The 27,720-nt window shown below is 48.0% G+C and overlaps 1 protein-coding gene across 1 annotated transcript in view; it reads left to right on the top strand.

The window, feature by feature from the left end:
• Positions 1 to 26,019, top strand: part of MDGA1 (MAM domain containing glycosylphosphatidylinositol anchor 1) — a 137,265-nt gene extending 111,246 nt beyond the window's left edge. Inside the window, exons 12-17 of the mRNA XM_057370903.1 lie at positions 987 to 1,010; positions 7,787 to 7,939; positions 9,127 to 9,261; positions 22,552 to 22,682; positions 23,664 to 23,772; positions 24,909 to 26,019. Coding sequence (XP_057226886.1) covers positions 987 to 1,010; positions 7,787 to 7,939; positions 9,127 to 9,261; positions 22,552 to 22,682; positions 23,664 to 23,772; positions 24,909 to 25,000 — 644 coding nt within the window. The 3' untranslated portion in view covers positions 25,001 to 26,019. The remainder of the gene's footprint in view (positions 1 to 986; positions 1,011 to 7,786; positions 7,940 to 9,126; positions 9,262 to 22,551; positions 22,683 to 23,663; positions 23,773 to 24,908) is intronic.
• The last annotated feature ends 1,701 nt before the right edge of the window (positions 26,020 to 27,720 follow it).

Genomic DNA, 27,720 nt, shown 5'->3' with positions numbered 1-27,720 from the left:
TKGGTCTCTGGGCTCTGGGGAGTTTTGATGGCGCAGTGCCATCACATTTGACTGTGTTTTGGCTGTTGCCATCGGCGCAGAGCKCTAAATAGAGACCTCTGAAGGTTGATCTCCACTCATCCTTCACTCAGTAGCTGTAAATCACACTCTGCAGTCTGTGGGCAGGAGATCCCAAAAACCCCAGTGCCCTGTCAGGACATAATGCAACTTCCCATAGTACACTGGTATATTATGGAAGACAGCCACCAGATACTTTTATGGGCATTAGCCAGATGCCCATAAAAGTAAGACGATTTCAGTTATTTCCAGAGTTGAATTCATGATTCCTTTCCTAACTAGTCACTCATAAAGCTGTAGCTCTGTCCAGTCCCATGAATCCCACATTATCCCATTGATACACATTGACCATACTTCTCTCCCCATCATCCCARCAGCTCACAGCTCTCTCTATTCCCACAACTCCATGATTTCTTTACTCCCCAACAGGAGTTTGGACCCTCTATTTCAGCAGAAAGTACAGATCCTTCTCCTCCTATGTTTGTATGATTTCACACAGCCCTCTTGTTCCATGGACAGACAATTTGTCCAGTGTCCCCAGCATAGCTGTCATCTCAGATTTCCACAGTGCATCAAACAGTTTTGATGTCCCTCTTACACACCAGGCTTTGGTGTTTAAGGGGGTGTTACCCCTGGTTGCTCCAGAAGGAACTACTTGGGTTGCCAGAAGGGTTTCCCTGTACAATCCCAGGATCACCCCCTTGGGTGGGGTTTTCTTAAGRTCTGTTGCTGCTTGGATCAGAGTGTCAGCATCTTTTCCCACCACCAAAACAGACTCCAATCACTGCTTTTTCAGAGGGATGCTGCCAGGAGACTTGTGCATTTGTGACCTTTCTTGATGTGTTTATTTTACTTTCAGACTTTGATTATGATTTGTGATTTGGGGGAGTACTAGCTGTTCTCACTTGCTTTTCTGTTTCTTTTTTCAGCAATCAACCACCCCAATCCAACAGGTAAGCAACAAGACCTTTGTGTTAATGCTTTGAATGTAATGCATGTTTGTCAAGTGCTCCAGCAGATCAGGCAAGAACAAACAGCTGGAATACACAGCTGATTTTGTCAAATCTTTTTCCCCAAAAGAGGATGAAATTGCATACACTAAATCTTCCAGTAAATACTGCCATTTGTTGTTCCTCAAGTTATTGCCAGGAGATTTTCACAGAGGATATGCCTCTCACTCACACCTGATATCTCTGTGGCTGGGTAGAGTGTGATGCTGAACACCCATCCCCTTGCGCCAGCATGAGCAATCTGCTTCCAGTGAGCAGGGTATTAAATGTTCCCCAAAATATGTGTTTAGGAATATTCCCCATCCCCATCTGACTAGGAAAGATGCCGCTTGATATCTTTACAGGCTTGTATGGAGCAGTCTCCAGCTCAGATCTGGCTCTTCTTGCAAACTCYTTGAGCACAATCCCTTTCTTCCTCCCCTCCAGAGTCATCACTGTTAATTTGCTTATTTACCTTTTGGTAAGATTGAGCATCCAGAGTTCCCATTGATTTTGAGAGCAAAATACACAATGTCTAAGAACAGTGGTCATTAACATCAACATGATAATGCCCATTGAAGATGAAAGAGGAATTCTAGCTTGCTGTTAGTAGTGGGGGAATGATCTTCAGGGAATGCAACAAATTCCCTTTGCTTTCATTGTAGGATGTAACCCCAGGCAAAACTCTTGGGCAGAGATGGGCAGGCTACATGCTGGTGCTCCATGAAGAGCGTGTACCTGTTTCTCCCTGTTTCCAGCTGCTGAGTCATTATTCGGTGTTTTTATGTACTACTCTGTGTGTAATTAAGTGCTACTGCTGCACTGCAGGGTGGCAATGGGGAGGAGAAACCAGGGTTAGGTGATGGCAGCCAAGAATCGGGATGTGGAGCTGTCATGCTAAGGCCGCCACAAGGCGTTAATTCTTGCAYGTTCATACTCTGAGGATGGTTTGATGAGCCATGCTCTGCCTGAGAGTGGGAGCTTCTTACAGAGTCGGAGGGATTTTGTGGCTCTAATTCCTGATTCCATTTGATTGCTTTTCCTCATTTCCTGATCTTCTTTAAGTATTCTCCATAGAAGACTCACTGGGAAACACAGAGCATATTRTCAGGGACCTACTCCAGAATGTGTCTCCTGGTACTTGCTGGAGGAGGCAAGCGTCCCAGCCTGCAGGTGGAAGTGACAAAATCTGGCCTTTTGCCACTTGCTTTTACACTGCATAAATCACTGGTAAACCCAGAGCAACTTCAGTCCTAATTGTGTCAATCTCTTGGGGTCTTTGYAAGCTGAGCCTTCGAATTGCCTGCCTGGGGTTGCTTTGCCAGTTTGATTGAGTCCAGAGCCACTGCGGGAAATTTGCCTATGGTAGAAGATAACTCAGCCACTCACGCTTTTCATGCAGTAAACCCAACACGTACAATTTCCCCTTGATGGAAGTTGCACAGCCTCTGGTGGATATTAGGACCCCTGGGCCAGTCATGAGGTTCATGCCTTGAGACTGATTGCCTAAAATCGGACTTGCCACACTTGCTTTCAGATACACCCTTTTCTTTCACATCTGCTGCCAGTGAAATATGAGCCCAAAGGCTTTTAGCTCTTTATTTGGACCACAGCTGAGTTCCCTGACTCTCATCCCAGTAACATGGAAATCCCTCCTGCTACTTTTTCTTTTCCTACTTCCCCTGCTACCACCACCCCAGGGAAGAGTTCATGCTAAGCTGCCCAGCCAAATTCTGGTAGCAAACAGTGAGAGCTCTCCAGTGAAAGGCAAAGATTAGATGATTAATGCCTCTGGCAGCCTGATCCAAGGGCATGCACAATGGTGATTAATTTACAAACTCTGAGAGTCACTTAATACAATTACTTCTTCATGCATTTTCTTTCTCAGCCTAATAAGATGTTAATAACATTGGGGCAGGCATGCGTGTGGCATGGTTACCGAGCCAGGTATTGGGTTATAAAGGAAAAGCAAAGGAAKAGCAGAGGAAATGAACAGAAGACATTAGGAATTTCAAATATTTAGAGGTTACCAATAAGACTGACTCTTAATAATAAGTTAATCTGGTTCTAAAAAACCACAATTCATATTTTAAAAACTGCCCAAGAATTATCTTAATTCTAAGGTATTACCTTAAAGTTCTTGTAGAATAACTGATTATTTTCATGTCATGACTAAATTCCAGAGGTGCAGAATCTACTCTGTCCTTCTTACCTCCTCTGCAATTTCATTTTGATATAGCCTTTGGTTTCTAACCTAACCTCTGGAGTGCTGCCCCATAACCCATTCCAGCTCCTCAGCTGTGGGTGTTTTGGTTTCCCTTGCTCTATCATATATAACCATGCAACCTTGCTGATGAGGTCATTAAGAAGTATATGGGATAGCTGGTTTATTTTTCTGTTGGCCAATGTGTCKTGCCCTTCCAGAGCAGCAAGGCAATTTCTCATGTTTCCACAGTCTGGCTGTGTGTGGTGCTAAAACCATGATTTTGGGACCACGGACAAGTACAGTGGGTGGCGATCCGTGGCAGATGTTGGTTTGTTGTAGATTAGCCTGGCTTGTTSCTTACCATCTACTGCTTGGGTGTCTGATCTCTGGTAATGCTCAGAGTCCACAGGAATACAAGTTTGTTCAGGTAAGTACATGTGGCAATGAGATGTCAGCTTGTGTTTAGAGCTGGATTACTCATGTTTGTGCCCATTCTTCAAGCATGTTTGTAATGCAGAGGTTAAAAAAGGTGTCAGTTCCTTGTATCCTGATGGCAAATAGGATGACTTAACCACTTAGCGTGTTGCGAGGCTTTCTTCCATTACTGGTTATAAAAGCCCCAGAAGCTTGCAATGGGAGAGGCTGTTAAATGTTCTTCCTGAGATCATTACATGCTTTGAGGTCTCAGTTTTCACTGTTTTAATTTCCTAGGTGGGGAAACTGATGTCCAGAAAGTGATAGCCTATGGGTCACGCAGCAGGTCTGCAGCAGAGCTGAGGCTCAGAGCGTGGTCCTTGATAACAAGCCAGTGTCAGTTGTCAGGCCAGAGCTAAATGATGAAGGCAATTTTATTCAAGTGCACTCCATCTGCTATTCACCCATAGTCTGCAGCTAGAATAAGATTATTTTTTGCATGCATCCGGCAGCCAGAATTTCAGAACCAGGGATGGCTTTCCCCTAAGGACTTGAAAGGAAAACCTGCATTATGTTTCTCAAGAAGGCAAAGCAACAAGAAATGCTAATTGCCACAGCAGAGGGTCTCTCCCCTGGGAATGCAGGGAGGTGTCTGTAACTGGGAGCAAACATCTCTGCACTCTGAGCTGCCACTGCTGCAAAGCCTGCCAAGGAAATCTGTTTGGTGAAGAATTGCTAACTCCAGCCTTTGAGGAGCCAGCTCCCCTGCCACCTCCACCTCACCTATAACAATTCAGAGAACAACTTCTGGGTTCAATATTTAAATCCACTGATAAAATTTTAAACAGGAAGCTTCTTTTACACCTTGATGATGAACCAGGATGTTTGGCAAATGGTGGAAGTCTTCCAGAAGGTTTGCATCACACAATCGAGGTCTAAAGTCAGATCACCTCTATGGCCTCTGAGGCACAGCAGGTCATTAAAGGTTCTGATTTTGGCTGGATCTGCCAGGTTTCTCTTGGTTAACCTTGTTGATAACCATCCAAAGGTGACATGCAATGCCCCAAACCACAGTGACACTTCTCAGTTTCTCATGGAACCTCCACTTGTAGCTAAAGAGAAACCACGGAGCTTTGCTTTCCTTTGGCTTGTTTTAAACCAAAGGACCAGGAGTTGGAGCTCCTGGGTTCTGTTTCCAGCTTAGCCACTGCTGCTGTGACCTTAAATGAGTCCCTCTGTACTTTGTGTRTCTGTTTCCCCATGTGTAACGCAGAAGATGCACAGAAAGAGGCATTGCTGTGCCACAGAGATGTGGGGAGCCTTGTTCATTAGTTGCTGCAAGGCAACTGAGCAGGTGAGCTCCCAAGCTGAGCAGAGGTGATGTGCTGTAGTTACCAACTCCTGCCCAGCGAGTGGTGTTGCACATGAGATGAATCAGGTTGTTGGTTAAGCAACAGCATAGCTCCATCTGTGTTGCATGGGACCCTTCTCTGTTTTATGTGCTCTGCTGGAAGTGTTGCCTTCTGGAAGTAGCTGCATTTGAGTGAGAGGAGGGGATGTACGCAGGGCCCTGTTTGGACAGTGGAAGAGCTCTCTGCAGGCTTTTGAGTCACCTCTCTGAGCAGTCTCATTCTGTGTGTGTGGCTTCTTACAGATGAGGCACAGTAGTTCGCCAGGCTGGCACARCCAGGCCTTGGTGCTAAGCTGGGTATGCTGTCCTCAAGTCCTCTTGTCTTGCACAACTCTCTGATCTCCACCTGAGCCTGTGCTTTCTCCTTAATCTGCCTTTCCTTTGATTTCTGTGCCTCCTCATTTGTGGGTTTGTTCCCTCTCAATTAGTTGCCTGGCTGGCCTCTCTGTTCCAGCTTTGCTTTCCACCTCATATTCCCTGTTACGGTAATTCTGTGCTGGAGGACAGATGTCATCTTTCTTTGAAGGTCCATGTGCTCATCAGGGTCAGAGGTGCAAACTGCCCTGTCCTTTTGCAAAAGGACACTCGTGGTGGATCCTGCTGTGTAGGAAAATGTCATCCTAAGAGAAAACACATCTCCCCTATCTGCAGCTGGTAATCCACGAGCTGGAGTCATGCAGATGTTTGTCTTTGATCCAGTGGAGAGAAACAAGGGGGATTACACAACCCAGCAACATCAGCAAGCTTGCTGGGCTCCAGCCCTCCTTTGAGGACCACTGAGTATCTGGTACAGCCATGAACTCCCTTYTCTCAGCCATGAGAGCTGAGGGAGGACCCTTAGGAGCTGCATTYTCACTCTCTGCTTCTTCCATCCCTTTGTTCTGGGGATGGAAGAGGCCCCCCATCCCACCCAGTTGCCCTGTCTCAGACCCTGCAAGCATCTGCCCCATCATCATCTGCTCCCTTCTTCAGCTCCMGGTGCCATTTGGGCCCCTGTGCTAGGTGCTGCTGAGCAGTGGCTAATTGGGCTTTGGATGCTAATTGGAAATGAGCAGATTGAATGGAAAGCACTTAGCCAGGGTTAATCAGCAGTTAAGKGGCCAGCCCAGACAAGCTCCCGATGGCTGTGCTCAGCCCAAGGGAGTGGACATGTGGCATTTCCTACTGAGCTTACGGAAAACCCAGCTTGCCTGGTCTGTGAACCAAGCCCTTGGCTTGCCACCCACTGTCCCACCTATCCTGGCAAAGACATTTTGRCAGGCCACAGCAGGAGACTGCCCTTTCTTTTCTGACTGCCTTGGTGGGATTCTGGAAAGAGACAGGCGAGAAGGAGGAACCCCACTTCGCACCCACGTGGGTGTGCAGACCTTTGGTTTCCGTTTGGATTACAGACATCTTCATTTCCAAATGGGAAGGGATGGGGAGGATGCTAGCTGCAGGGTAGCCACCAGAAGGTGCAGCATGTCAGAGTCAAGGTTGTGCTCATTTCATGGGCAATCTCTCCTCTCTGGTACAAGATAACAGATGTTGTTGTGTAGGGTAGGTGGGCCTGTTTTCTCTTTCTTTTTTGCCTGTTTTCTCTTTCTTTTTTGCCTGTTTTATCCATCCCTCTCTCACTGTGTCAGCAGCGCAAAGCTGGTCCTTGGCCTTTGCTGGTGTGACTCAAGAACTACCTTTTTAACACAAAGGTTACAATCTTCAGCCTGGTCACATCCAATTCATTCCAATCTCTGCAGGTCCATATTGTGTTATGTCTATGCACAAGATTTTTCATCTGTCTTACAATATTGCCGTAGGGTGTAACTGTCTTGTGGTAGTAATAAAAGCGAGCRCTATTGCACATGTGGTTGATCCCACATAAAAATCTTTTACCTACGTGTTTTATTTGGTTAGGGGAGCCAGCACAAGCTGCAAAATMAAATGTGCCTTTTAGCTGGTATAAATTAGATGTACTCTGGCTAAACGACACGTTTGTCACACTGAGCTGACCTCTTCTCCGCAGCTGATGTGTGTCATAGTTTAGTTAAATATATAGCCTGAAGGGGGATCATCTGCTGATACTTTTTCCTCTCTCCTGGAGAAATTATTCTACCATCAAGTTATTCTGATATAAAACCCCTTGTAGCCAGTTTGCCCTCAGTGGTCTTTTTACTCTGTTCTACATTTGCCCCTTCAGATCTCTCAGAAAATCTCTTTCTCTTTAGCCATAATAGTTTTATTCCATTTTGTCAGACCATCACACCCATCAGCCTGGRTTAACCCTTCCATAACAMCARTCACTGATATAKCATGSGTAGTGATAGGACAAGGGGGAACATTTTTAAGTAAAAGAGGGCAGATTTAGATCAGATGTTAAGAGTAAATACTTAGAGAATGCTAAGCATTGSAAAAGGCTGTCCAGAGATGCTRTGGGTGCCCMATCCATGGAAGTGTCCRAGGTCGGGTTGGATGGGRCCTTGGGCACCTTGATCTAGTGAATGGCATCCTTGCCCATGGCAAGGGSTTTGGAACWGAATGGTCTTTGAGACTGCTTCCAACTCAGCCCATTCTGTGATTTCTGTAATTTCTATGAAGYCTTTCTTTTCAGCCTCCTCCTGCAGTCAGGGGAGCCTCAGTGGTGACACAACACTGCCGTGAGCACCCATGCAGCTTGGGGAGCGTGTTTGAAAAGCTGCACCTGAGCAGCCCCTTCCCTTCCCRTCCCCACAGATAACACCTGCCGCTTCGAGGACGAGAAGATCTGTGGATTCATGCAGGACAAGATGGACAACTTTGACTGGACCCGGCAGAACGCCCTKACCCAGAACCCCAAGCGCACCGTCAACACCGGGCCCCCCACGGACATCAGCGGTACGCCGGAGGGTAGGCACAAGTCTGGGTTTTTTCTGGCTTTGCTGGGGAGGCGAGGGGCTACACCATCTCTTGTCAGGAGCCTTATGCCTCTGGGAGCCTGTGGAGGGATGATCTGCTTTCTGCTTAGCACGGGGTGCAGGGAGCAGGCAGCTAATTTGCATATTACTGATTGGCGTTAAACACACAATTAAAACACTCATGACTTTGTTGATTGGAATAGTGTGAGCATTAGTTCTTGTTACCAGCTAATTGCCTGCTGCCTAATGCCCTTGCACTGTTTGATGCTTGTTTTGAAGTAAAAAAAAAAAGATAAACAAGTAGGAGAACATCTCTAACACCTAGAAATGGCTCTGTAGGTTTTAGTCAGCTCTTTCCTCAATGAAGCTCTCAGGAATACAAACAGATTTCCTTAAGCAAAGAAGCATGAGAGACCAGACAGGAGCTGCTTGTGGAGTGGGAGAAAGCCTCACCTCTAACWGGAGGAGACTGGTGTTACGTATTGTGCACCACAGCTGTGCACGGAGTACGTGCTCCCAGTTTAGCTGGATAGTACATCCCTCTTTCTCAAATAAGAAAAGTAAATTCGTATGCAAACATGTATCTTTGAACTCAGAAAAAAAAGGGAAATAAAATGGCCAGCTAAGGAAGTGGCTTTTCCCATTAGTGTTCAATACACCCACCTGACTGAGCATTGAAAATTATCTTAACAAATAAAATAGCTAATCTGTTCCTCGCTGGGCTGTTAACAACTGCTTGGGTATCATTCTCTTTAGATAACAATATTGTTTAGGCTAAATGTACCGAATCCTCTCTCCCCCTCTGCTTGAGGCAGAGAAATTAATCTGGAATGGTCTCTCCCTCCTCTTCCTAGTGTTCTCCTTGCACTGTGCAGTCAGCTCTGAGGCTCCTTTTGCACTCAGGCAGATGTGTGTGTTCAGGGATTCACCTGCTGCACRCACTCACAGCAGCTCTGTCTCTGCCTCTCCTGCTCTTCCCTAAACAGGGCCAAGGCATGGGAGGCATTGCAGATATCCTGTACCTGTCTCTGGCCAGGATCACAGGGGTGCAGAGCAGCTGGGAACAGCAAGGCCATGTCTCCCAGAGGAGAGGTGGCCTCCCAGCCACGCTGTCATCCCATCTTTTGGAGGAAGGGAGACCCAGACTGCCTTTGCCCACGTTTCCCTCTCRCTCTGTAGGTTATTACATGTTCATCGAGGCGTCCCGGCCACGGGTGACAGGAGACAAAGCCCGGCTCATCAGCCCCCTCTACAATATCACTGCCAAGTATTACTGTGTCTCCTTCTACTACCACATGTATGGGAAGCACATTGGTGAGTACCCTGCAGGGAAAGGCAAGCCCAGCCTCATGGGCTACCGGGGAACATCTCCAGCCTCCTTCTCCAGCAGCTGTGCCTGCAACCAGCAATTCCAGAGGGCGGGAGTCCTAYTCCAGTGTTCCAAGCAGCAGGGTGGGCTGCTGCTCTCAAATACTTGTCCTGTGCCCACAGCCCAGCAGTGCCAGGGATGTGAGGCTGTCACAGCCCATCCTTGGGACAGCACTTACAGTCGGTATGTGCGCTGCACAGGAGATGAGGTGAGGGGGCTCTGTGGTGGCCACAGCTGTATTGGGGGGCAGATGTGTGTTCCCCCAGCTGTGCCAGGGGCTGCCTGCCCTGCCTGGCTCCCTCCTCTCGTTACTGTAAGCCTCGAGTGCAGCGAGCACCATGAAAGCGCCTGGYACGCTAATGAGTTTCCAGATCCAGTCAAGGAGCAACTGCTAATTCGTCACCTCTTGATTATAATTTCATTAATTTGAATAATAGATGCACTCTTCCCACAGCACACAGGGTTATTAATCACCTGCTGGACTAGAGCCTGACTGAAAAATCAGGGCCCAGGCAGCAATGTGTCCGCCCTTCAATAAGCAGGGTTAATTAACAGCTCTCTGCTCAGTACTGTAGATGTCATTGGGAGGGAACGTGCTCCTGARTCTGGCCACGTCTCTGCACACATGTGGCACAGCTGAGAGGTTAAACTGCAAAATCTGGGCAAGGCTGAAACTCTGACACCACGGCTGTCCAGGGCTAGGAGCTGTGCTGCGGTTCACTGAGCAGGTCTCCATCTGTGCCTGTGTTTTGAGAGTTCATATCTGCTCTCTGCACTTGGAATCGGGCTAGGTCGGAGGTGTTTTCACACACCTAGATTCCCCCTGCAGACAGGCTGCTCCACATTGTGGTCATGCCAGCAGTGGCAGGTTGCTCAGGCAGGGAGCACTATCAGTGCTGGCTCACACCAGGTTTTCCTGGACCTGCTGCTCCTGCTTAGCTGACAGGGTCCAGCTGTTAATGCTGTCTGGAAAACTCGTGTGTTCCCTGCCGCTGGCCCTTATGGTGAGTCAGCTCTGCTGCCTGTTTCCTGCACGTCTTCTCCTGGAGGTCTGGAAAGGGATCTCATTCTTCGATGAAGAGTGGCTCAGACTGGTGGGAGATTGGCAAAAAAAACAAATGTGGAGAGAGGAGGCCCCTCTTGCTTTTTTTCTTGTGTGATATTCCCAAATTCATTTTGCAGGTAAAAGCTCATCAACATCTGCTTGATTTTGGAAGAAAGCTCGGTTTAACAGTTCTCATGTGGTGGTCTGTCTGGAGATGGGGTGGACCGCACATGCCAGAGAATCAATTCATTACAGGATTTTTGCTTTTAGAATTTTRCTGATTTAACTCTTTACTGATTTGCTCCGTTGACAAATTACCCAAAAGCTATAGTGACTCCCAAGACCTAAGAAAGCTGCTGAATGCTATTTTCTGTTCCTCAGCTTTGGATGCCTTTTATATCTGTGATTTTTCTTCTCAACCCAATGTTACGGCTCTTGTGTACAAAGGGGCTGATCAATTTCTGTGAAGTGGATAGACTCTTCTGCCATATGATTATTTCCACGGTGGGTGCTGCCGAGCTGAGAGCAAATTTTTTAATTAGGCTGACTAGACAGAGACAGAGATTGAAAGAGAACAAAATGAGAAAAAAAGTCCTTTTTCTCTCAGCCTGTAGAATGCATGACTTACTCCAGCAAACCCACCATGTGCCTGTCTGCAAAGTGAAACTCAGTATCTTGATGCCCTCACTGGCTGAAGTCCTCTCAGAGTCCTTGGGGCAAAACAAGTTTATTCAGCTCTTCTTCTCTAGCCCTGGATTAGAGGAGAGTGTAAGACTCAGCAGGAGTTCTGTGAAATGAGGAGACAGACCCTGCCCTCCTGCCCATCTCACATATGCAATGGTATGAAGGCAGTGGGGGTGCTGCAATCCCGAGCCACGCCTTGCTTCCCGTATTCCCARCTGTCCCTCATGCCTGCAGTCACAGCCACAACCCCTGGCTCATCTTGTGCCACCACAGTCCTGCCAAGTAGGTGCCAGCAAGATTGCTCCTGTCAGCAGACAATGCCAGCAAGAGGGTGTCTCCCATCCCAAGCCTTTTCCAGCAACTCCAGTTCCATCATGGAGCAAACTGAAGCTCTGCAAAAAGTAGCYGTATAAAATCCCGACATTTATTTATTTTTTTAATAATCCTTTTATTACCTTTTTTTCCCCCCACTACAGAACTTGAAAGCTGGTTTACTCTYACAATTTGACTATAAAATATCCATAGCCATCCAGGCAAATCTTCCCTGGGAGAGTTCCCAGACACTACTCGTTTATAATAGATATGACGAAAGAGAGAAACGGAATACAAATGGACTGGTTGTAGCCGTGATATAAAATATTCAGTGACTAGCAGAGCAGGATGCTGTTGAATATCTCTCAGCTGATGAGAGAGCAGRATGAAGGGGAGCTCCCTGGAGGCAATTCCCGTTTCTCTGAAGTTATTTGGTCATCTGTTTTTCTTCCTTGGCCCCCTCTCTAGCAAGCATTCACACCGCCCTATGATCCTGCCAGCACCAACACAAAAATCAGAGGGAGGTGAAGAAAAGAAATCCCATTTTCACCAAGAACRAGGGTGCCTTACTTGTGCCGGGTGTGGAAATATGAAATGAGGCTCAGGTGGTTGGATCCTGGTGCCCATGCTGCTGTGGTCATGGCATCGATCCCCATGMGGAAGAGTTGGGCTTGATGGTCCTTGTGAGTCCCTTCCAGCTCAGAATATTCAGTGATTCCATGTTTCTGAGGAATTGCTTGCTTTCTTCAGGGGAGGAAACCAGCCATGGCAGCTAGCAACCATTGGCCAAGTTCAAAAAGCCTCTTTGCCAGGTCGGCTGGGCGAGTCAGCATCACAGCTGGGAACAAATCCTCAGGTCCTTGCTTCAGCCATCAGATTCCTCTTCCTCCCTTCCCAGGGGGCACCTGGGAGGGGGATGCTTTAAGAGGACAGTTTCCCTGACAGACTGGTCCCACCACAGTCCCCTGCCACCTCTCTCATGTCTCYTAACTCAGTGGTAGCCAGGTTATGACCTGTACAGCCTCTTGCTCACTCCTGGATGTTCTCACAGGCCCTGCAGCAAGAGACATCTTCATGATCAGGTCACAGSAYGAAGKYTGCTMAGAGGRACATGGAAATTTCAGCCAYGATGAAKGGAGAGTTAAGGGTGTGATWGTCTGACACAGACCTTATCTGACCMCTCCAGCTAAGTCYGGTYTATGTATAAATAGGATGAAAAGTTTCCAATAGAWCTGTAAAGTACYCATTGCTSTCTACAGCYTCTTGAGGAGGAAAATGGTGGAAGGTGCTCATCCACAGTACCCAGTGACTGGTTCAAAACTGCATCAGGGAAGAACCAAATTTCTTTGTTGAAAAGGTGGTCAGACACTGGAATAGACTTCCTAGAGAGTGGTCAGGCAGTTGGACTAGTTGTTGGATATAGGGCCTTTCCAACTTCTCTTTCCATTCCCTTTTCTTTTTTTCTCTTCCACTCCATTCTAAGATACTGTGAGGAACAGTGCTGGGGACTGATTAAAAGGGATTTTGGTCCTGAGACACTGGAAACAATGAGACCTGATCATATCACTTGCCACAGTGAACACATTTGAGTTCAAGAAAGCTGTAGCAGTTTCACAGAGGGAATTGGGTTGTGGGCAGGCCACTTACACAGGCAGTGTCACCACTGATGTCCTCCTGCTGAGGAGGAACCACAGACCTGGAAGCCCTGCCAAACTGAATTGCTGCTTTWCTTCTTCAACTCAGACACTGCAGTCAGTGCAAAGGCGTGTCTGAAAGGCCATGGTGGATGATAAGAGCTGGTGGCATGCGGCTTCAACTTGTTACTGACAAGTGACTKCAGTCAGAGCTGTCAGGTCACACAGATTGRTAGGTACCAGTTATGTCAATGCAAAAGCAGCTTGAACCACAAAGACATAATTTTTGTGAGGTTCAACATCACAGCTCCCTCATTTCTACCCAAGCGTTGTTTACGAACAYAGCGCCCTGCCCCTGCACAGGAGTGCAGGTGGCACCCTGGAGGTAGCTGCGTTCTCATACATAAAGTTTGCCTCATATTGAAATGTGTTGTTCATTAAATCCGTGCCATTATCTGCAGTGCAATAACTCTACACAGWAGAGATTGCATCACTGGATTGATTGAGGGGACGCTGATTTTCCTAATGAGCATGATTCAGTTCCCTCTAGGGTCTTGAAAACAAGTTGCAGTTAGAGTTAAGTGAACAGTTTGTAATGAGAAAATGTATTCAATTGTTTTAGTTCTCATTCTTTTTCCACTTATTCAGATGAGTTCTTGGCTTTACTCCTTTCTCCATCCATAAATACGTATTTGATTAGTGATTTGTTAAGARATCCAGCACCTTCCTGTGGGCTGTGGTATGGACTCTTTGGAKAGACTGTGGTCTCTTCCAGTAGCATCTGCTTGGGTGTTTTGGGAGGTTAGTCAAATACCGTGATCATGAGCAAGGATTATAAGTACCTAGCAAGACCACAAATTTGTAAAGTGTCATTCAACCTCTGTATGTTCAATACAGTGGCTCTGAACCAAAGACAGATAAAATCATTGTTTTTCTAAAGTCTTCAGAGAACTTTGGATCAGAGGCATAGACTTAAAGATTATTAAGACACAATGGTACCAATACATTATGTAACCAAACTTCCTGCATAACCAAGGGCAAAGAATTCCCTTCAGCTCCTTTGCTGGAGCCCAGTAAATACTATGTGTCTATACCTTCATTATATGTTTACAAAGAGGGCACCTTTGATTTCTAGGATTGAATCCTCCCTAAGCCAAAGAGCTTGACATCTAAAGCTGAAGAAGACATGRAGAGGAGGAAAAGGTGTTCAGATGTGGATTGTCTGCATGTCATTTTTATTCCACAAGGATCATGTCCTCATGCTGATGCAGGCATTCTCTTTAATACCTTGAATGTGGGTTCATGGATCCCTGCCTTTCCTTGCCCCTCACTAAGWGTGCATCACAGAATCGAGTTCCCAGTGCAGATAGGCACTGAAGTGTTGCCTTCTTCAGAATMTCTTCTGTCTTACCAGTTGAATGTCTGACTACTTTCGTGCTGCAGATTTTGTTGGGAAGGCTGTCGGGGCACAGATTGCTGCCGCCCATTCATTTACAGATGCCCTGAATCCTCACAGATTTCCTTTGTTCCTGATCAGCTGGTTTGAGACAGTTATTCCTCTGGTCAGTTGCCATATCCCTGCTCCCTTCCTTYAGCAGAACATCTTTCCTTTCAGACTTGGCTCACAGCAGCAGCCTTGTGCAGAGTTGAGGAGCAGCAAGGGTACACTGCAATCTGCTCGTCTCCGGAGACATCAAGTGTTATATCAATYATTCAGACTCTGAAATTGATATATACAAAACTTAACAGACACTTTAGAGAAAACAGGAGCTCTCAGAGCACTCYCTTGTCACTCTTCTATTCTCTCCATGGACCTTTAATTATTTCACTGTTGGTCATTCCAAGTGCATATCTGGACACTCCCCCTGGGTGCTCCAACGGGATAAAGGCTATGGGGACAGAGTGCAAAACTATGATACACTGCTTGCACATTCATCCCGATCTGTATTTGAGCTTCAAGTGGAACATGATCTTGTAATGTGTGGAAATGGGTCCCAGAAAATTAGAGAAATACTCAACAAGTGTCAGTCATCACCATCACTTCCTGGAGTGGCTTCCACTCCCAAAGACAGYTCTGCAGGGATGACAGACACCCCAGCAACTGAAAGAATTTGCAGTTGCAGGTTTGGAGTCTCACTGTCTCAGCTAGTCACCTTGAAGTTTTCTGGTGAAAGTAAGGCAGACATGAAGTGGGAAAAGAATCCCTTGCTATAATGCATCCCGACTCAAAGCTGGGAGCACAGCCTGCTCTAACAAACAGCTTTCCTGCAGCAAATCACTTCCAAGGCCTGAAACATTCATCCTCTGAGAGCTCCCTGGGTCARGCAGAGGATGAGGCCAGAGAACAGTTTTTGAGTGGTGTCTTCAGTTCAGCAGGAAGAATATGTGATCTCAGCTGCTCCTTCCTGCTGTCTCTCTGGCTTCAGCATTGCAGTAAAAGAGCCCATCTGCTCCAAGCCCTGCAGCCGTGCAGCTGCCCCACGCTTGGCTCCTGGGACTGAGACACCACAGACAGGGTGATGATGGGGAAATAGGGAAATTGTTAATAGGGATAGAGAAGAGACAGGCAAAATTCTCCTCAGCGTAAGTGTCTGCAGGGTTTTTGTCAGTAACCCTTCCACACACATCACTTGTATTTTGGGACCTCTGTGAGGGTCCATCCTCTCTCTCTGAGCTCTTTGCAAAGCCTGCCCGCAGAAGGGAGGTGGGCAGAGTCCCGTGTCTGGCTGTTGTGCTCTTTCAAACCTGGCACTGTCTGTGAAGCAGACTGTGTTTCAGCTCGTCAGAGAGCGCTGAGCACAGTGCGTGCTCTCAGCCTGAGAGCTGAGCGCATCAATYCCGCAAAGGACCCAGCTGCCTCTGGTGCCAGAGATGAAAGGGCCCGTTATCAAAGCTGGGAGGAGAGAGCATTGCCTGAAGGCATCTGGGCATGTCACGAAACAGAGAGTGAGCAAGGAGCAAACAGACCTCACAGCTGAACTGTGGTTCACTCTGCCTCTTGAGTCTGCAAAATTGGTGGGAAAAGTTGCCTACGCATGGTCTCCTTCTTGCTACGTTTATCGTACTCTCATTTTTAATGGTTGGACTTGATGATCTTAAAGGTCTTTTCCATCATAAACAATTCTGTATTTCCCCCCAGGCTGGCCTCTCCTCTGTAAGGKAGCACCCAGCACTCCTGGGGACCACCAGCTATAGGAGCAAAGAGGGAAGGAGCTGCACTCATCGGCATCGTCCCATCTTGCTTGCCAGCAGCTGCACAGAGAGAKGAAGGAGAGTGTCCATTTCACTGCTGAGCACCTGAGGCTCCCCCTGCCCTGCCTGGAGCTGYCACAGGCAGCACTGGGCTCCTGCASAGCCATGGCCCCAACAAGAGACCAGCTCTGRACTTACCCCTGAGTCACCCTGCCTGTGCCTTCCCTCTGCTCAGTTCTGGCTGCATATTGGATGGGTCTTTGTTCTTCTGAGATAACATAAATTTAACTTTATGGAGATTTTCTTTCTCCCTCTTTTGAATTCCTTAAACCTCATCCTGTTGTCCACACAAAAAAACCTCTGATGTAATTTTCTRTGATAAGGGGTGCCAGGATTTTGTTCCATAAACACAGTATCAAAGATGGAAGTCTAGTACCATTCATCTTTCTATGCTAACAGTTTCTCTAATTAGACTGGTGGATGAAATGAGCACAGGARCTCAAGCATAGCTCCATTGTGAGTCTGCTCCTGCCATATCACCATCTGCTCTCTGTACACTGACAGGTGGGGATATGCTGGAGAGAAGGAGCTATGGCTGTAGCTTGCCTGCCTTCCTCCCATTATTCCTCATCACGAGGCAGCCATGACAATACCACTGCATGTATCCCACGGTTTGCAGGGCCCAGGTCCCCCCTGCCCGGTATGTCTCCCCCCCAGGGGTCCAGCCATATGTCCACTTTGCCTTTTTGGAGCGTCCTTGCTTCTCTGCTGGCACATTCCCTCCATCCCAAAATTCCTGTACATGCCATCTGGTCAGATAGATAGTGATGGATCACAGATCAATCTGTGCAATTSGCTTTGCAATGTCAGGGAATATTGCTTCAAGACCAGCCTCATTTGATGGTGGTTTAGGAGGTCAGAGGTGGAAATGTGTTTGTTTCTTTGGGTTTTTGAAATCCACTGCTAACTCCAAAGAAAATTCCCTGTAGCCATATATAAGTAATTTTCCCAGGTTTGCTGTAGGGGAAACAATGCCAATCAAAACTTACCTTATTTCTGTTTATATCCCCAGAAAGTTCTAGACAGAGCAGGAAGGAAGGCTTTGAGTTCCCTGATTGCTTTCTCTGTAGCCTCCCTGCTGCACATTCTCCATTCCTGCCCCAGTGCAGATGCCATGTGGGATCATGGTGCCCTCCAAACTCTGACCAGAGTGATCTCTCTGAACCCCCTTGCTCTGAAGTCAGTGAAGTGCAGAAAGAGGTCAGTGGAGTGACTCTGTGACTGGGCAGAGGGGACCCTGCACACCGAGCTGAGAACAGTGAAAGACACGGAGAGATGAAGTTCTCTAGTCAGCAGTGGAAAGYAGCCCAGAGGCTTTGATTGTCTTACTCCGCATATGTTAATGTGTGAAGCATCCTGAGAGGCTGTGAAYGAGTAAATACATCCTATCATGGCACGAAGACAACTTACATTCCTAGAAATTATGACTCAGTACCACTTGGTAKTATTTCTGCATCGCTATCTGTGCTACAATTATTTTTCCAACCTCTGCTCTYGAGCACTCAGAGCAGTAACTTTCCCCACAGCTCTGTGACTGAGAACACCAGCCTGGTGCTGGCTGCTATTCATTCACACCCTTTTAAATGAGAGAGGGAGAGACCTGTGTTTGTTGTGGAGATTATAAACAGCAATAGATTCTTTCTGGAGACTGTCGTTTGCTCCTGGGATTTGCCTGCACTAAGCTTTGGGCTTTTAGTTTCTGATCAGGGATGTTAGCATTAAACACTCAAAGAAGTGCTCAGAGCCCCTGTTAGAAAGAGTGGGAGCTCTTTTCTCCCTGSCTTGGTTTTAACCCTCATATTGGGTCTGCAGGTGACTCTGCTAAACTGTGCAAGGCCTGGGTCCTTTCTACTCTGTGAATCTCTTTCTAGTTAGTGGATATTTCTTGCAATTAGCTTCTTACCTCAATCTGTCTTGCATGCACTGGAAATGCCATGGGAATTTCTATGGGGGCTTTCAGCTCTGAATTACCAGTTGAGCACCAAATCTAAACTGGAGCTGCAGCCAGGAATTCTCATGAATAGCTGATCTCCTGAGATTTCCCTGTACTGGAGCAGGATCTCTGGAGCAGGAATGCAGCAGGCAGTTGCAGTGAGRCCAGGCTGCATGCCAGCTCCTGGCTGTGGATCCCAACATCCTTTCCTCCCCATCCCACAGAGCTCTGCTGCACTTGGCATGGCCCCCCATCTCTCAGCGTGCAGTGCCATCCTCCCTTTGCTTCCTGACTGCTCCAGCTGCCTGCCTTCCATCTGAGCCATGTAAACGGAGCTGTTTCTTAGCCTTTTCCCCGCACCATCACCCTGCCTTAATTCCCCCAGAGAACGTTTGAAGAAACCTCTGCCTTCTCTGCCATCTCACACAGCYTGTGCTGCTGGCCCCGCCCTTACAGACCCTGCCTGCCTCCCACTGCTGCCTGSGCCAGCTCTCCTGGATCTGCACTGCAATTCAATGTGACAGTGACATCCCCATCCTGTGGAAACTGAGTGAAGACCTTCTTTTGTTGTGAGAAGGTAACATTTAAAGGCATCCCTTGTGTTACTCTATCTGGGARCCCAGCTGGTCTTTTGTGTGAGTGCCACTCTTTTGAAATGCCAGCTCTGGTCTTCAAGGCAGGCAGCAGAAGGTACAGCTGGCTCTCACTGTAATTGATTTCTCATCATTCATCACTGGCCTTTATTCTACCTTTTGATTGGAAAGAAGGAATAATGCAGATTACAAGACAAATGCAAAGATTGCCTTGTRTGAGAAGAGGTAACAACAGGATTGCTGGTGTCCTAGGATTTCCCTTTTGTTTGTCTGTCTCTGGTCAGCTRGAGAGATCCAGCAGCAGATAGATGGTCTGTCTTTTTGTGTGCTTCACCATCAAGTGATCTTAAGAAATGCCAAACAGGGGAGAGGAGGAAAGAGCAACAAGGAGAAAAATAACAAAACCATCCACCTGGTTTTGGATTCTGATACAGGAAAGTAGGCATGACTGCAGTATGAAACCAGGCAAAATGGGTGACTGCAGCAACTGGCACTGGAGAACATCCYGGATGGGCCTTTCACATCTCCACTGATGAGGGGCTGGAGAGCAGCTTCACACTTGTTCTTCTTCAGTTTATAACCTCTGGAAAGGAAGATGACTTGGAGATTCCATAGTCCAAGTTTGCAGTGTTTTATGGCTCTGCCTTGAGCACAAATCTGGAGGTTCATTTATAAGTACCTCCATCACAGGTTACTCACCCTYAACTTGACTGGCAGCTGGCAGCAGACTGACACATGGTAGAAGAGAGGAAAGTAGAAGAGCTGCACAAACTTTAACATCTACAACACTGTGGACTCAGTTCAGATGGGACAGCGGTTTCAATACTGTTTCAATACTTGATCTTCAAGCAGTCTCTGTCATGCCTCCCAGAAGTGTATTCCCAGKGACAGCATTACTGGACAAGTGAGGTATTGTAGCTCCTTCCCAGTCTCAGGGAGCCTCTGTAATTTAGCAGGGATTGCAGGTTGGAGTGTGAGACCTGGCTGCCCTTCACAGCTCTGACTGATTTCTGAGACAGCCACGGGCATGCTAACTCCCCTGTTTTGACCTTCAGTTTTCCCTGTGTAGACAGGAGTAGTGGAGCTCTGCRTGTTTTGAGTAGATAAGGGAGCTTCCTTTCCAATTGTAAACCATTTGAAGAATGMCTGCTTGTATTTGCTATTGTTGTATTAGGGAATTCAGGGGCCAAAAGGTTGTTTTTCCTGATGCTGCAAGGACATGGAGCTGTCAGCCAGGATATGCTCAGGCTTGGTTTGGGTCTAGGCCAGGCATTCACAGCCAGTGCTTTTGAGGCACTAATTTGCATTCCAGATGCTTCTCTGGGTTTCTATCTCGCCTTTGCTTTTTTCCTAGGGTATCAAAGTTCRTTTGCTGCGTGATTTGTCCCAGTGCTGGCTACTCAGCCAGGCTATTGTTGCAGCAAATCCTAGCTACAAGTCCCCAAATGAGGATAGAATAGACAATGGTTGTTTTTAATCCTTGCTTGCTAGCAGCTTCATATTAATTCTTCATTTGCTCTCAATCCCTCACCTCAGCAGCTCTGGTGTCTGTAATTAGCTTCTCTGAACACACTCCTRTTGACATTGATCTGTGGGGTTATGTAGTTCCTGCATGAGCTGTCAGTTTGGACAAGGGGCTCTGTGAGGACCACGTCTCCTTAGAGAGAAATAGCTTAGGAATAGCTTGCTTTTCTTCATAGGAAGCTACTGAGGGCAGGGAAGGTGCCAAGAAACCAGCAGGTTTTGCCAGAGACTCCTGCAGTGACTTCTCTCATCTGTGGCGCTGTGGTTCCAGGAGGGAGGTCTCACTGCCTTGGTTCTCCCAAGGTTGTGCAGTGCTAGCTGGTCTCAAGAGAAAGAGAAACAAGCTATTTTTCTCCTTATCATGGGTTGTGGAGGGCATCCCAAACTGAGTACCACCAGGGAAGCGATTTGGATGCACTGTCTGTGTCCTGTCAGGCCCTCAWCTAGCTTTCTCAGCCAGCCTTGCTGCTAATGCTTCCTAATATTTCCACACAATAATGTGCCTTCTGTCCTCATTTCACTAAATTATATACATATTTCATTTTTTTAACCTTTTCTTGTAAGTCATTCACTCAGAATCTAAACATTTCATCATCTTTATTATGCTCTGAACTCSGTGTGATGTATCTCTCACTTTCTGACAGCCAAGCACTTGATGGGAGTGTTTCCAGGACCCTGTCCTTCACACAAGTGCCCTTAAGGTGGATGTGCCAAGAATGAAGGATCTGGGGGGATCATGTAGTAGGGAGGTTATATAGGAAAGTCTGTTTCCCTGTCTCTTCCCCTGACCTCTTTCTGCTGCTTTTCCGAAGGGTGTACCCATGTGGGAATGCAGCATCCCAAGTGCAGACACACTRCAGATGGAAAAGTAAGGGTTACTATTTCCACCCTGCTCTCAGGTGTGATGTATCTGTGTATGGAGACCAGGAACACTGATGAGCAGCAGCAGCATGACTAGAGTTGTGATTGATTGATTTTCTGAGGAAAAAAAAAAAAAAAGTGGCTCGGATCAGCCCTGATTGAATGTTTAAAAATGTTTTTTCACTGAAGCAAAACAGGAAAAGAAGTAATCTGAGGGCATACTAACAAAATGCTGCGGGAAGACAAACTGAGATGGTTTTTTGTGTGGGYGGAGGGTAGAAAGCTGTGACACTGTTTTCAAAGTGAGAACTGGAAATGCTTTGAGATTTGTTGGCTTTGGTTTTGGTTTAATGACAGACAAAACCTTTCGGGAATTGCTTTTTTTTAAAAGAACTCRAAGTTAGTGTTGATTCACGGGGTCTTTGAGAAACTCTGAAAATGTGGGGCTGGGATGGTACCAGGTGGTGTGGGACAGGCAATGCTTTCTGGTGCTTCAAAGAACAGCTGCTCACTGCAAKGCTGCTCCCAGGGCAAGTGGTGAATGAGGACACTGGTTCTATTTCCACAGCTGATGGCCAGGGCTGGGGCAGAGAGAGCCCTCTTAGCTGCACTGCACATTGCAGTGTCAGTGGTAAACAGGGGGAGGCAAATGTGTGTTCTGGGCTCCTCCTGTCAGGTGGAATTGAGATAACTGGTGAGGCTCAGCAGAAAGACATCAGGGTGGTCAAGGGCCAGGAACAGAAGTCCTGAGGAAGAGAGGTTAGGGGAGCTGGACTTGCTCAGTCTGACAAAGAAGAGGTTTGTTGTTATCAGCCGTTGTCTCCCAACAGCTTCAAGAAATAATTCAAAGATAACAAAACCAAAATCTCTTCATAGTATTAAATTATATGATAAGGAGCAGCGACCACAACTGGTAGTGCTGGAGGTTCAAACTGGACAGTAGGAAAACTTGGTTTCCTCAGGCAAAACCATTTGCTTGTCCAGGCAAAACCATGCTGCCCTCATGCAGAGCAGGAGACAGCTCCAAGCAGGAGATTGAGTGGGATGCCTCTGGAGGTTCCTGGCAGTTGGCATTTCAGTCTCCCCCTTCTCATGCCATCCCAGCCATGCTGCCCAACGCCTTTTCCTCATCGTCTCCCTCTTTGTCTGGGTCTGTCTGTCCTTTGGAACGGCCAGGTGGATGAAAGCATTGCCAGTGGCAGTTGTCCATGAGCACAGGAGAAAGCTGGCTCCCTTCAGAGATGGCCACAGGGGCTCTGCAGGCTGTCCCTGGGCCAGCCAGGGCTTACAGCCAGGGTTTGAGGCTGAGCCCAGAGCTATGCCAGGAGCCAGCCCAGCAGGCAGAGCCCAGTCTGGCTGCCTGCCCAGCATGCCAGAGCCCAGTTTCTGTCTTACAGGCTCCTTGAACCTGCTGGTTCGYGTGCGGAACAAGCGAGCCATCGACACCCAGGTCTGGTCACTCAGTGGCAATCGGGGGAACATGTGGCAGCAAGCACATGTGCCCATCAACCCTCCTGGRCCCTTCCAGGTAAGCCAAGCCCAGAAAAGGAGCCATCTGCCACCCCTCCTATCCGTGTGCCACGGATGTAGAAGATTTCCCAGCAGACATCTTCCTCTGTTGCACTGGGGCTGGTGGGACACCAGGGAGGACACTGGGAGCTTTYGACCCCCAGGGTCACCGGGGCAAGGCAAAGGCTTAGCAGATGCACAGAATCAAATCCCCTTCTCTCTGAAGTTTTTGTGTGGAAGCATCAGTTTGGCACTATAAATTTTCTGATTATTGCTGGTCTGGAAACTGCTTGTCACAGAGTTCCTTTTGGTGCCGTGTCTTTGTGACAGACAGGTCCCTTGGTGCTGAGCCCCTGGGGATGCTGCCCTGTTGGTGCAGAGTGACTGAGTGCTAGAGATTTCTTCTAGCATGTGCTGTAAGAGCCCACTCCCACTGTGCCCCTCGCTCAGGACTCCAGCAGAATGAGCTCAGGACTCCAGYGAATGTGAAATGGGCACCCTGCGTGTGCTCATCCAGCTCTTCATGTGCACCCAGGCAGTGAGCTGTCTTCAGTGCTGTGGTTTTCACCCAACAGATTGCTTTGCTGTTCTAGGGTTGTTTGTGAGAGCTGYTCTGTGCAAGCTGGTAAGTTGTGGCACCATGGCAAAATGCTCAGTGTGCTTTTGGATGCTTCAAAATAAAACATTAGAATATTTAGTTACTTTTGCAAGTCCTGCTCAGTATTCGTTAGCTTGTTAGAGCAGGACAGTTAATAAAGCAGAGCTCTACATGCTCATTGTTACTGTACAGATGATCAGCACAAAGAAGTTGGTCCCATAAACAGTGGGATCTGGCTTTYCAGATTCTACAAGTACTGGAGAAACAGGGAGGAATCATTCTCTTGAGGAGGTGATAAGATCTGAGCTGTGTCCTGCTCGCCTCTGCAGAGCCCTGCAGCGCAGGAAGGGCCCTCCACAGCTGCAGCCTCACGCTGGGCTCTCTCCCCTGCTCTGCTTGCAGATCATCTTCGAAGGTGTCCGGGGCACGAGCTATGAGGGGGACATTGCCATCGATGATGTCACTCTGAAAAAGGGAGACTGTCCAAGGAAGCCAATTGGACCGAATAAGGGTGAGACTGCGTGTGCCTCAGGGGCAGGCGAGTTGATGGCAGTGCATTCACACTGGCACACGCTGGGGTTGCTCAGCTGATTTAGAGCACACCGGTGGGTCGGTGGGATTCAGCAGGATGGTTGACTCCACCAGCAGAAATCAGCAGAGGGGCTCTCAGACTCTTGGACTTGTTCTTTACAAATGAAAGTTAACAAGAGTCAAAAGAACARCTAGGAGGTGCCATCCCCAAGAAGCTAAGGATTTTTGTGATATCTCATTTCCTGGAAACTCTGTGGRAACTTTGGAAAGGGAAAGACCTTCTGCTGGCTTTAATGGCCTCTGTGATGTTAAGTCAGTCCTTCTCCAGGATAAAAAAAAAGTCTGCTCTTTGGGGCATGAAACAAGGTAGGGCTGTGCTTCTTGCCTTTGGCATCTGAGCAAAGGCACAACCAGGCTAAATCCCAGCAGCCCCTTTCCAGTCCATCCACACAAACTGGTGCCAGCATTGCAGGAATGGAGACAGCTCCACTGTCTCTGAGGTGCACTGTAGGTTGAAGSCACAGCGAGGTGTGTAAGCAGCACACAGGCACTGGGTGACAATCAGTGGTGTGCCTTGTGCCTCAGTCCTGCCTGTGCTCTCAGTCACATGCCTCGGGTGGGCAGGAGGGCATGTTCAGAGATGTTCAGAGTGTGCAAACCAGAGACACAAAGGCATGCAAGAGCAAGGTTCAGTTTGGTTTATTTATTTTTGAAGGAAAAAAACTGCTTGAGTAAGAGACAATGCTAGCAATTTGCTTAACTCCAGAGGTGAAGGGGGAAACAAAACAAAGTCAGAGCAGCCTAAAATTTTCAGAATTGTAGGTCTGTTTCAGCCTAAGCTGTTACCATAACACAATGAGAACCTTTTGTTTGACTCAAGTTGAAAGTTCTGGGGAAAGGAGGATTGTATTGAAAAAGTATCTAAGATTTAATCTTTTCACCAAAGTTGGTTTTGGGARAACTTGAGAATGTCCAGGAAAGGCTCAAAGTATCTTCCAAAAATCGGGGAGCWCTCTGTGGTTCAGGGTGGGAGAAGACATTGATGTGCACTGACTTGTTTGGTGAGATTTGTATCTGTCCCATCACTAATTCTCTTTCTCCCTTCTCGGCTGGCAGCTGTTGCTCTTCCAGGGAGTGGTGTCCCAGCCCTGCACAGCTCTTGTCTTTGTGGCCCATTGACTTTCTTCCTTTACGTGCTGCTCAGATGATGGCAAGCGAGCGCTCCTGTCTTCGGACCAAGACATTCCTGCTCCTTTCCTACTCAGCCACCTCTGCTCCTCTTCCTCCCCTCCTCACTGGCACACCAAAGTGTCCATATGTTACCAAAGACTGACAGGCATGACCACGCAAAGGGATCTGGTTCAGAACTGGAGCACTCCTTGAGAAAGTCATAATGTCTAGAACAAAATTTAAAAATAAAGACTGAACTTTTTTTAAAAAGCACGTGCACGAGAGAGAGTGAGAGAGAGAGAGGAAGGAAAGAAATATACACAGAGAAAAGAAGGAATGAAACACGAAAAATAGGAATGAAGAAATGTGAAGAGTAAATGAAGGAAGAAAAAAAACAAAAACAGCCCCATGTTTCCTTGGGAATATCGGACAGGGCTTCCTCATGGAAGTGGGAACTTGTTTTAAACAAACAAACAAAAATATATTAAAGCACAAATTTCTACCAGAGCAGTTACCTTCTTTACTGCAGAGCCCACAGCGTAGTGGATGATATCCTGCAGTTCTCCCCTTGTCTCCTCATGCTTTCCCGCTGGCTGGGGCTGCCCCTCTCCCTGCAGCAGCACCAGCCTCGTCCGTGGGGATGGCCGGAGCGCCTGGCCTCGCACCGCATGTGCTTCAGTGTCTCCATCCATCCTCATCTTCCCGGCTCTCATGTATTTTATTGCCCCCGGTGTGGTTTGCTTTGGCCTTTCCCCACCACTCCGTGCTTCTCATCCCCCGGCCTGAAGAAGATGGAGCAAGGAAGGGACGGATGACACGGACCACGCTGAGTGCTGGAGAAGTCCTGGCTGGATCCAGCGGCAGCACTGGCKCTAAGGGCCTCTTTCTGTCTCTCAGCACTCTTGCTGGGTAGGGAGCAGGGCTGAGCTGCAGACAGAAGGGTCTGGTCTCTGTGGGGCTGAGGGATGGGCTGTGATGGGATGGGACTGGAAGGGTGGAGCAGTTGCACAATGGCTTCCCCTTGTGAATATTGGGATAACAACTGCCTCAGCCGGAAGCCCAGGATTGCTTCTCTGCCTCTRTTTCGTTACCTGTTTATTTTGGTTTTTATTCCCTTGCTTAGCTTCCTCCACCTCAAGTTTTCTGGATTACGGGAAGAGTAAAGCATTTAAACATTTTGCAGCCAGCCAGCAAGTCCTGTGCCTGTGGCCCAGCTCCAGTGCTGCCCTCTCACCTCCTGAGGCTTTTTCTCCATGCACAGTGCATTTTCTGCAGCGTTGGCAAAGGGTGCAACAGCATCACTGCTTGGGGCTGAGGTGGCTGAATTTTGTCAGCACATGCAGCCACACAYTGCCAAGGCAGTGGGCAGAGGAGCTGAAAGGTGGAACAGGCAGGAAACTGCTCCAAGAAGGATGGAGGCAGGACGTTGGCCCAAAAGAGGGGCTTGTGCTGAACTGTAGCCCTGTTTGCCACTGAGGAGCAAGGGAACAGGGATGGGGGAAATCCACCTTTTTCCTGCTGGCATCATGGGTGGGTAAAGCTGGTGCTTCTCTCTGCTGCAGACCTGTAGCAGATCTGGCCTAACCTCCTCAAGGTGGAGGCACGTGCTACTCCAAATGAACCTCCAGGAGAAGGATTTTCCCTGCACTGGMCAGACAGGAGCTGTGATAGCCTTGCTGCATCTGGAAGCAGCTCTGGGCATGGCTTTCCTCCCTGCACAGGGCAGAGTTAGCCCCTCAAGGCTGTCAATTGGGGTTTACTGCAATTAGTTCAGTGGGACTCTTCCTCTTAAGGGACACCCTATCCAAAATCCCTATCTGTAGCACCACAGATAAGCTAGCTGTCTCACCGAAGACCCAGTAGCCATGGCTCCTTACCCATTTCTRATGAATATATCAGCTTCTCCAAGACAGCTGTGTTTGTCTAAAACCACCTGAATGTATTGGTTGCCTCYTGCACTGCTCAGCTTCCAGCCACAGCTGGGCCCTCGTTGCCTTCACTGATGGAGGGGAAAATCTGACTTAACTCCCAGGAGATCCAGCCACCGTCAGAGAGAGAAAGGACATCAGTTCTGAGGGACAGGGGAGCCTTCTTCACAGGAGGCCTTGCAAGGCAGTGGGAGAGGACGGTACAGGTCTCCCCTGCTCATTTTGCTTTTCTCCATTTAGGACTGTGTCTTCTCTGTCTCCACTACTCCCTCCAGAGCCCAGACCTCAATCACACTGCACATTTGACCAGGAAACCAGTGATTGCTGCCCAGGGCCAGGCAATGTAAGGGGATTTAGTGGGTGCCGACAGCAATTCTATATCTTGCAGTCTGTTGCTGTTTTCCTGGGCAGCCAGTGCTGCCCTTGTTCAGGCTGAGCTCTTCCAGTGCTGTTCCCTTCCTTTCCTCCATGCTTGTTGAAAGTCAGAAGTCATCACCCCACTCCTGGTGAGAGTCCACCTGCCCTCCTAGGAGAGAGACAGTGCTTTCCAGGGGCCCTTGGGAGCTGCACAATCATTTTGCTCCTGATCAGCAAAACCTTTGTGCTGCATTGCTGGTTCCAGGAGGCTTCTGCTGGACAGAAAGTGGAGACAAGAGCGCTTCCCCATCAGTAAGAGATAGCCCAGGGCAACCATCTCACCTTCTAAGCTCTGAGGCAGACACCCTTGTGGGCTYTTCTACTCACTGCTTGGCCCAGGCTACACAAGCACCTGGGCTCTGCTGGTGTTTAGTGAGATGGGGCAGGGGAGAGGCAGCCTGAAGGTTCGTGAT

Source organism: Malurus melanocephalus, unplaced genomic scaffold (assembly GCF_030028575.1).
Source record: "Malurus melanocephalus ecotype Western Australia unplaced genomic scaffold, MMel_1.1 scaffold_5, whole genome shotgun sequence".
Classification (NCBI taxonomy): domain Eukaryota; kingdom Metazoa; phylum Chordata; class Aves; order Passeriformes; family Maluridae; genus Malurus; species Malurus melanocephalus.
Note: the sequence above shows the minus strand (reverse complement) of the source record. Positions and strands in the feature narration are given on the sequence as shown.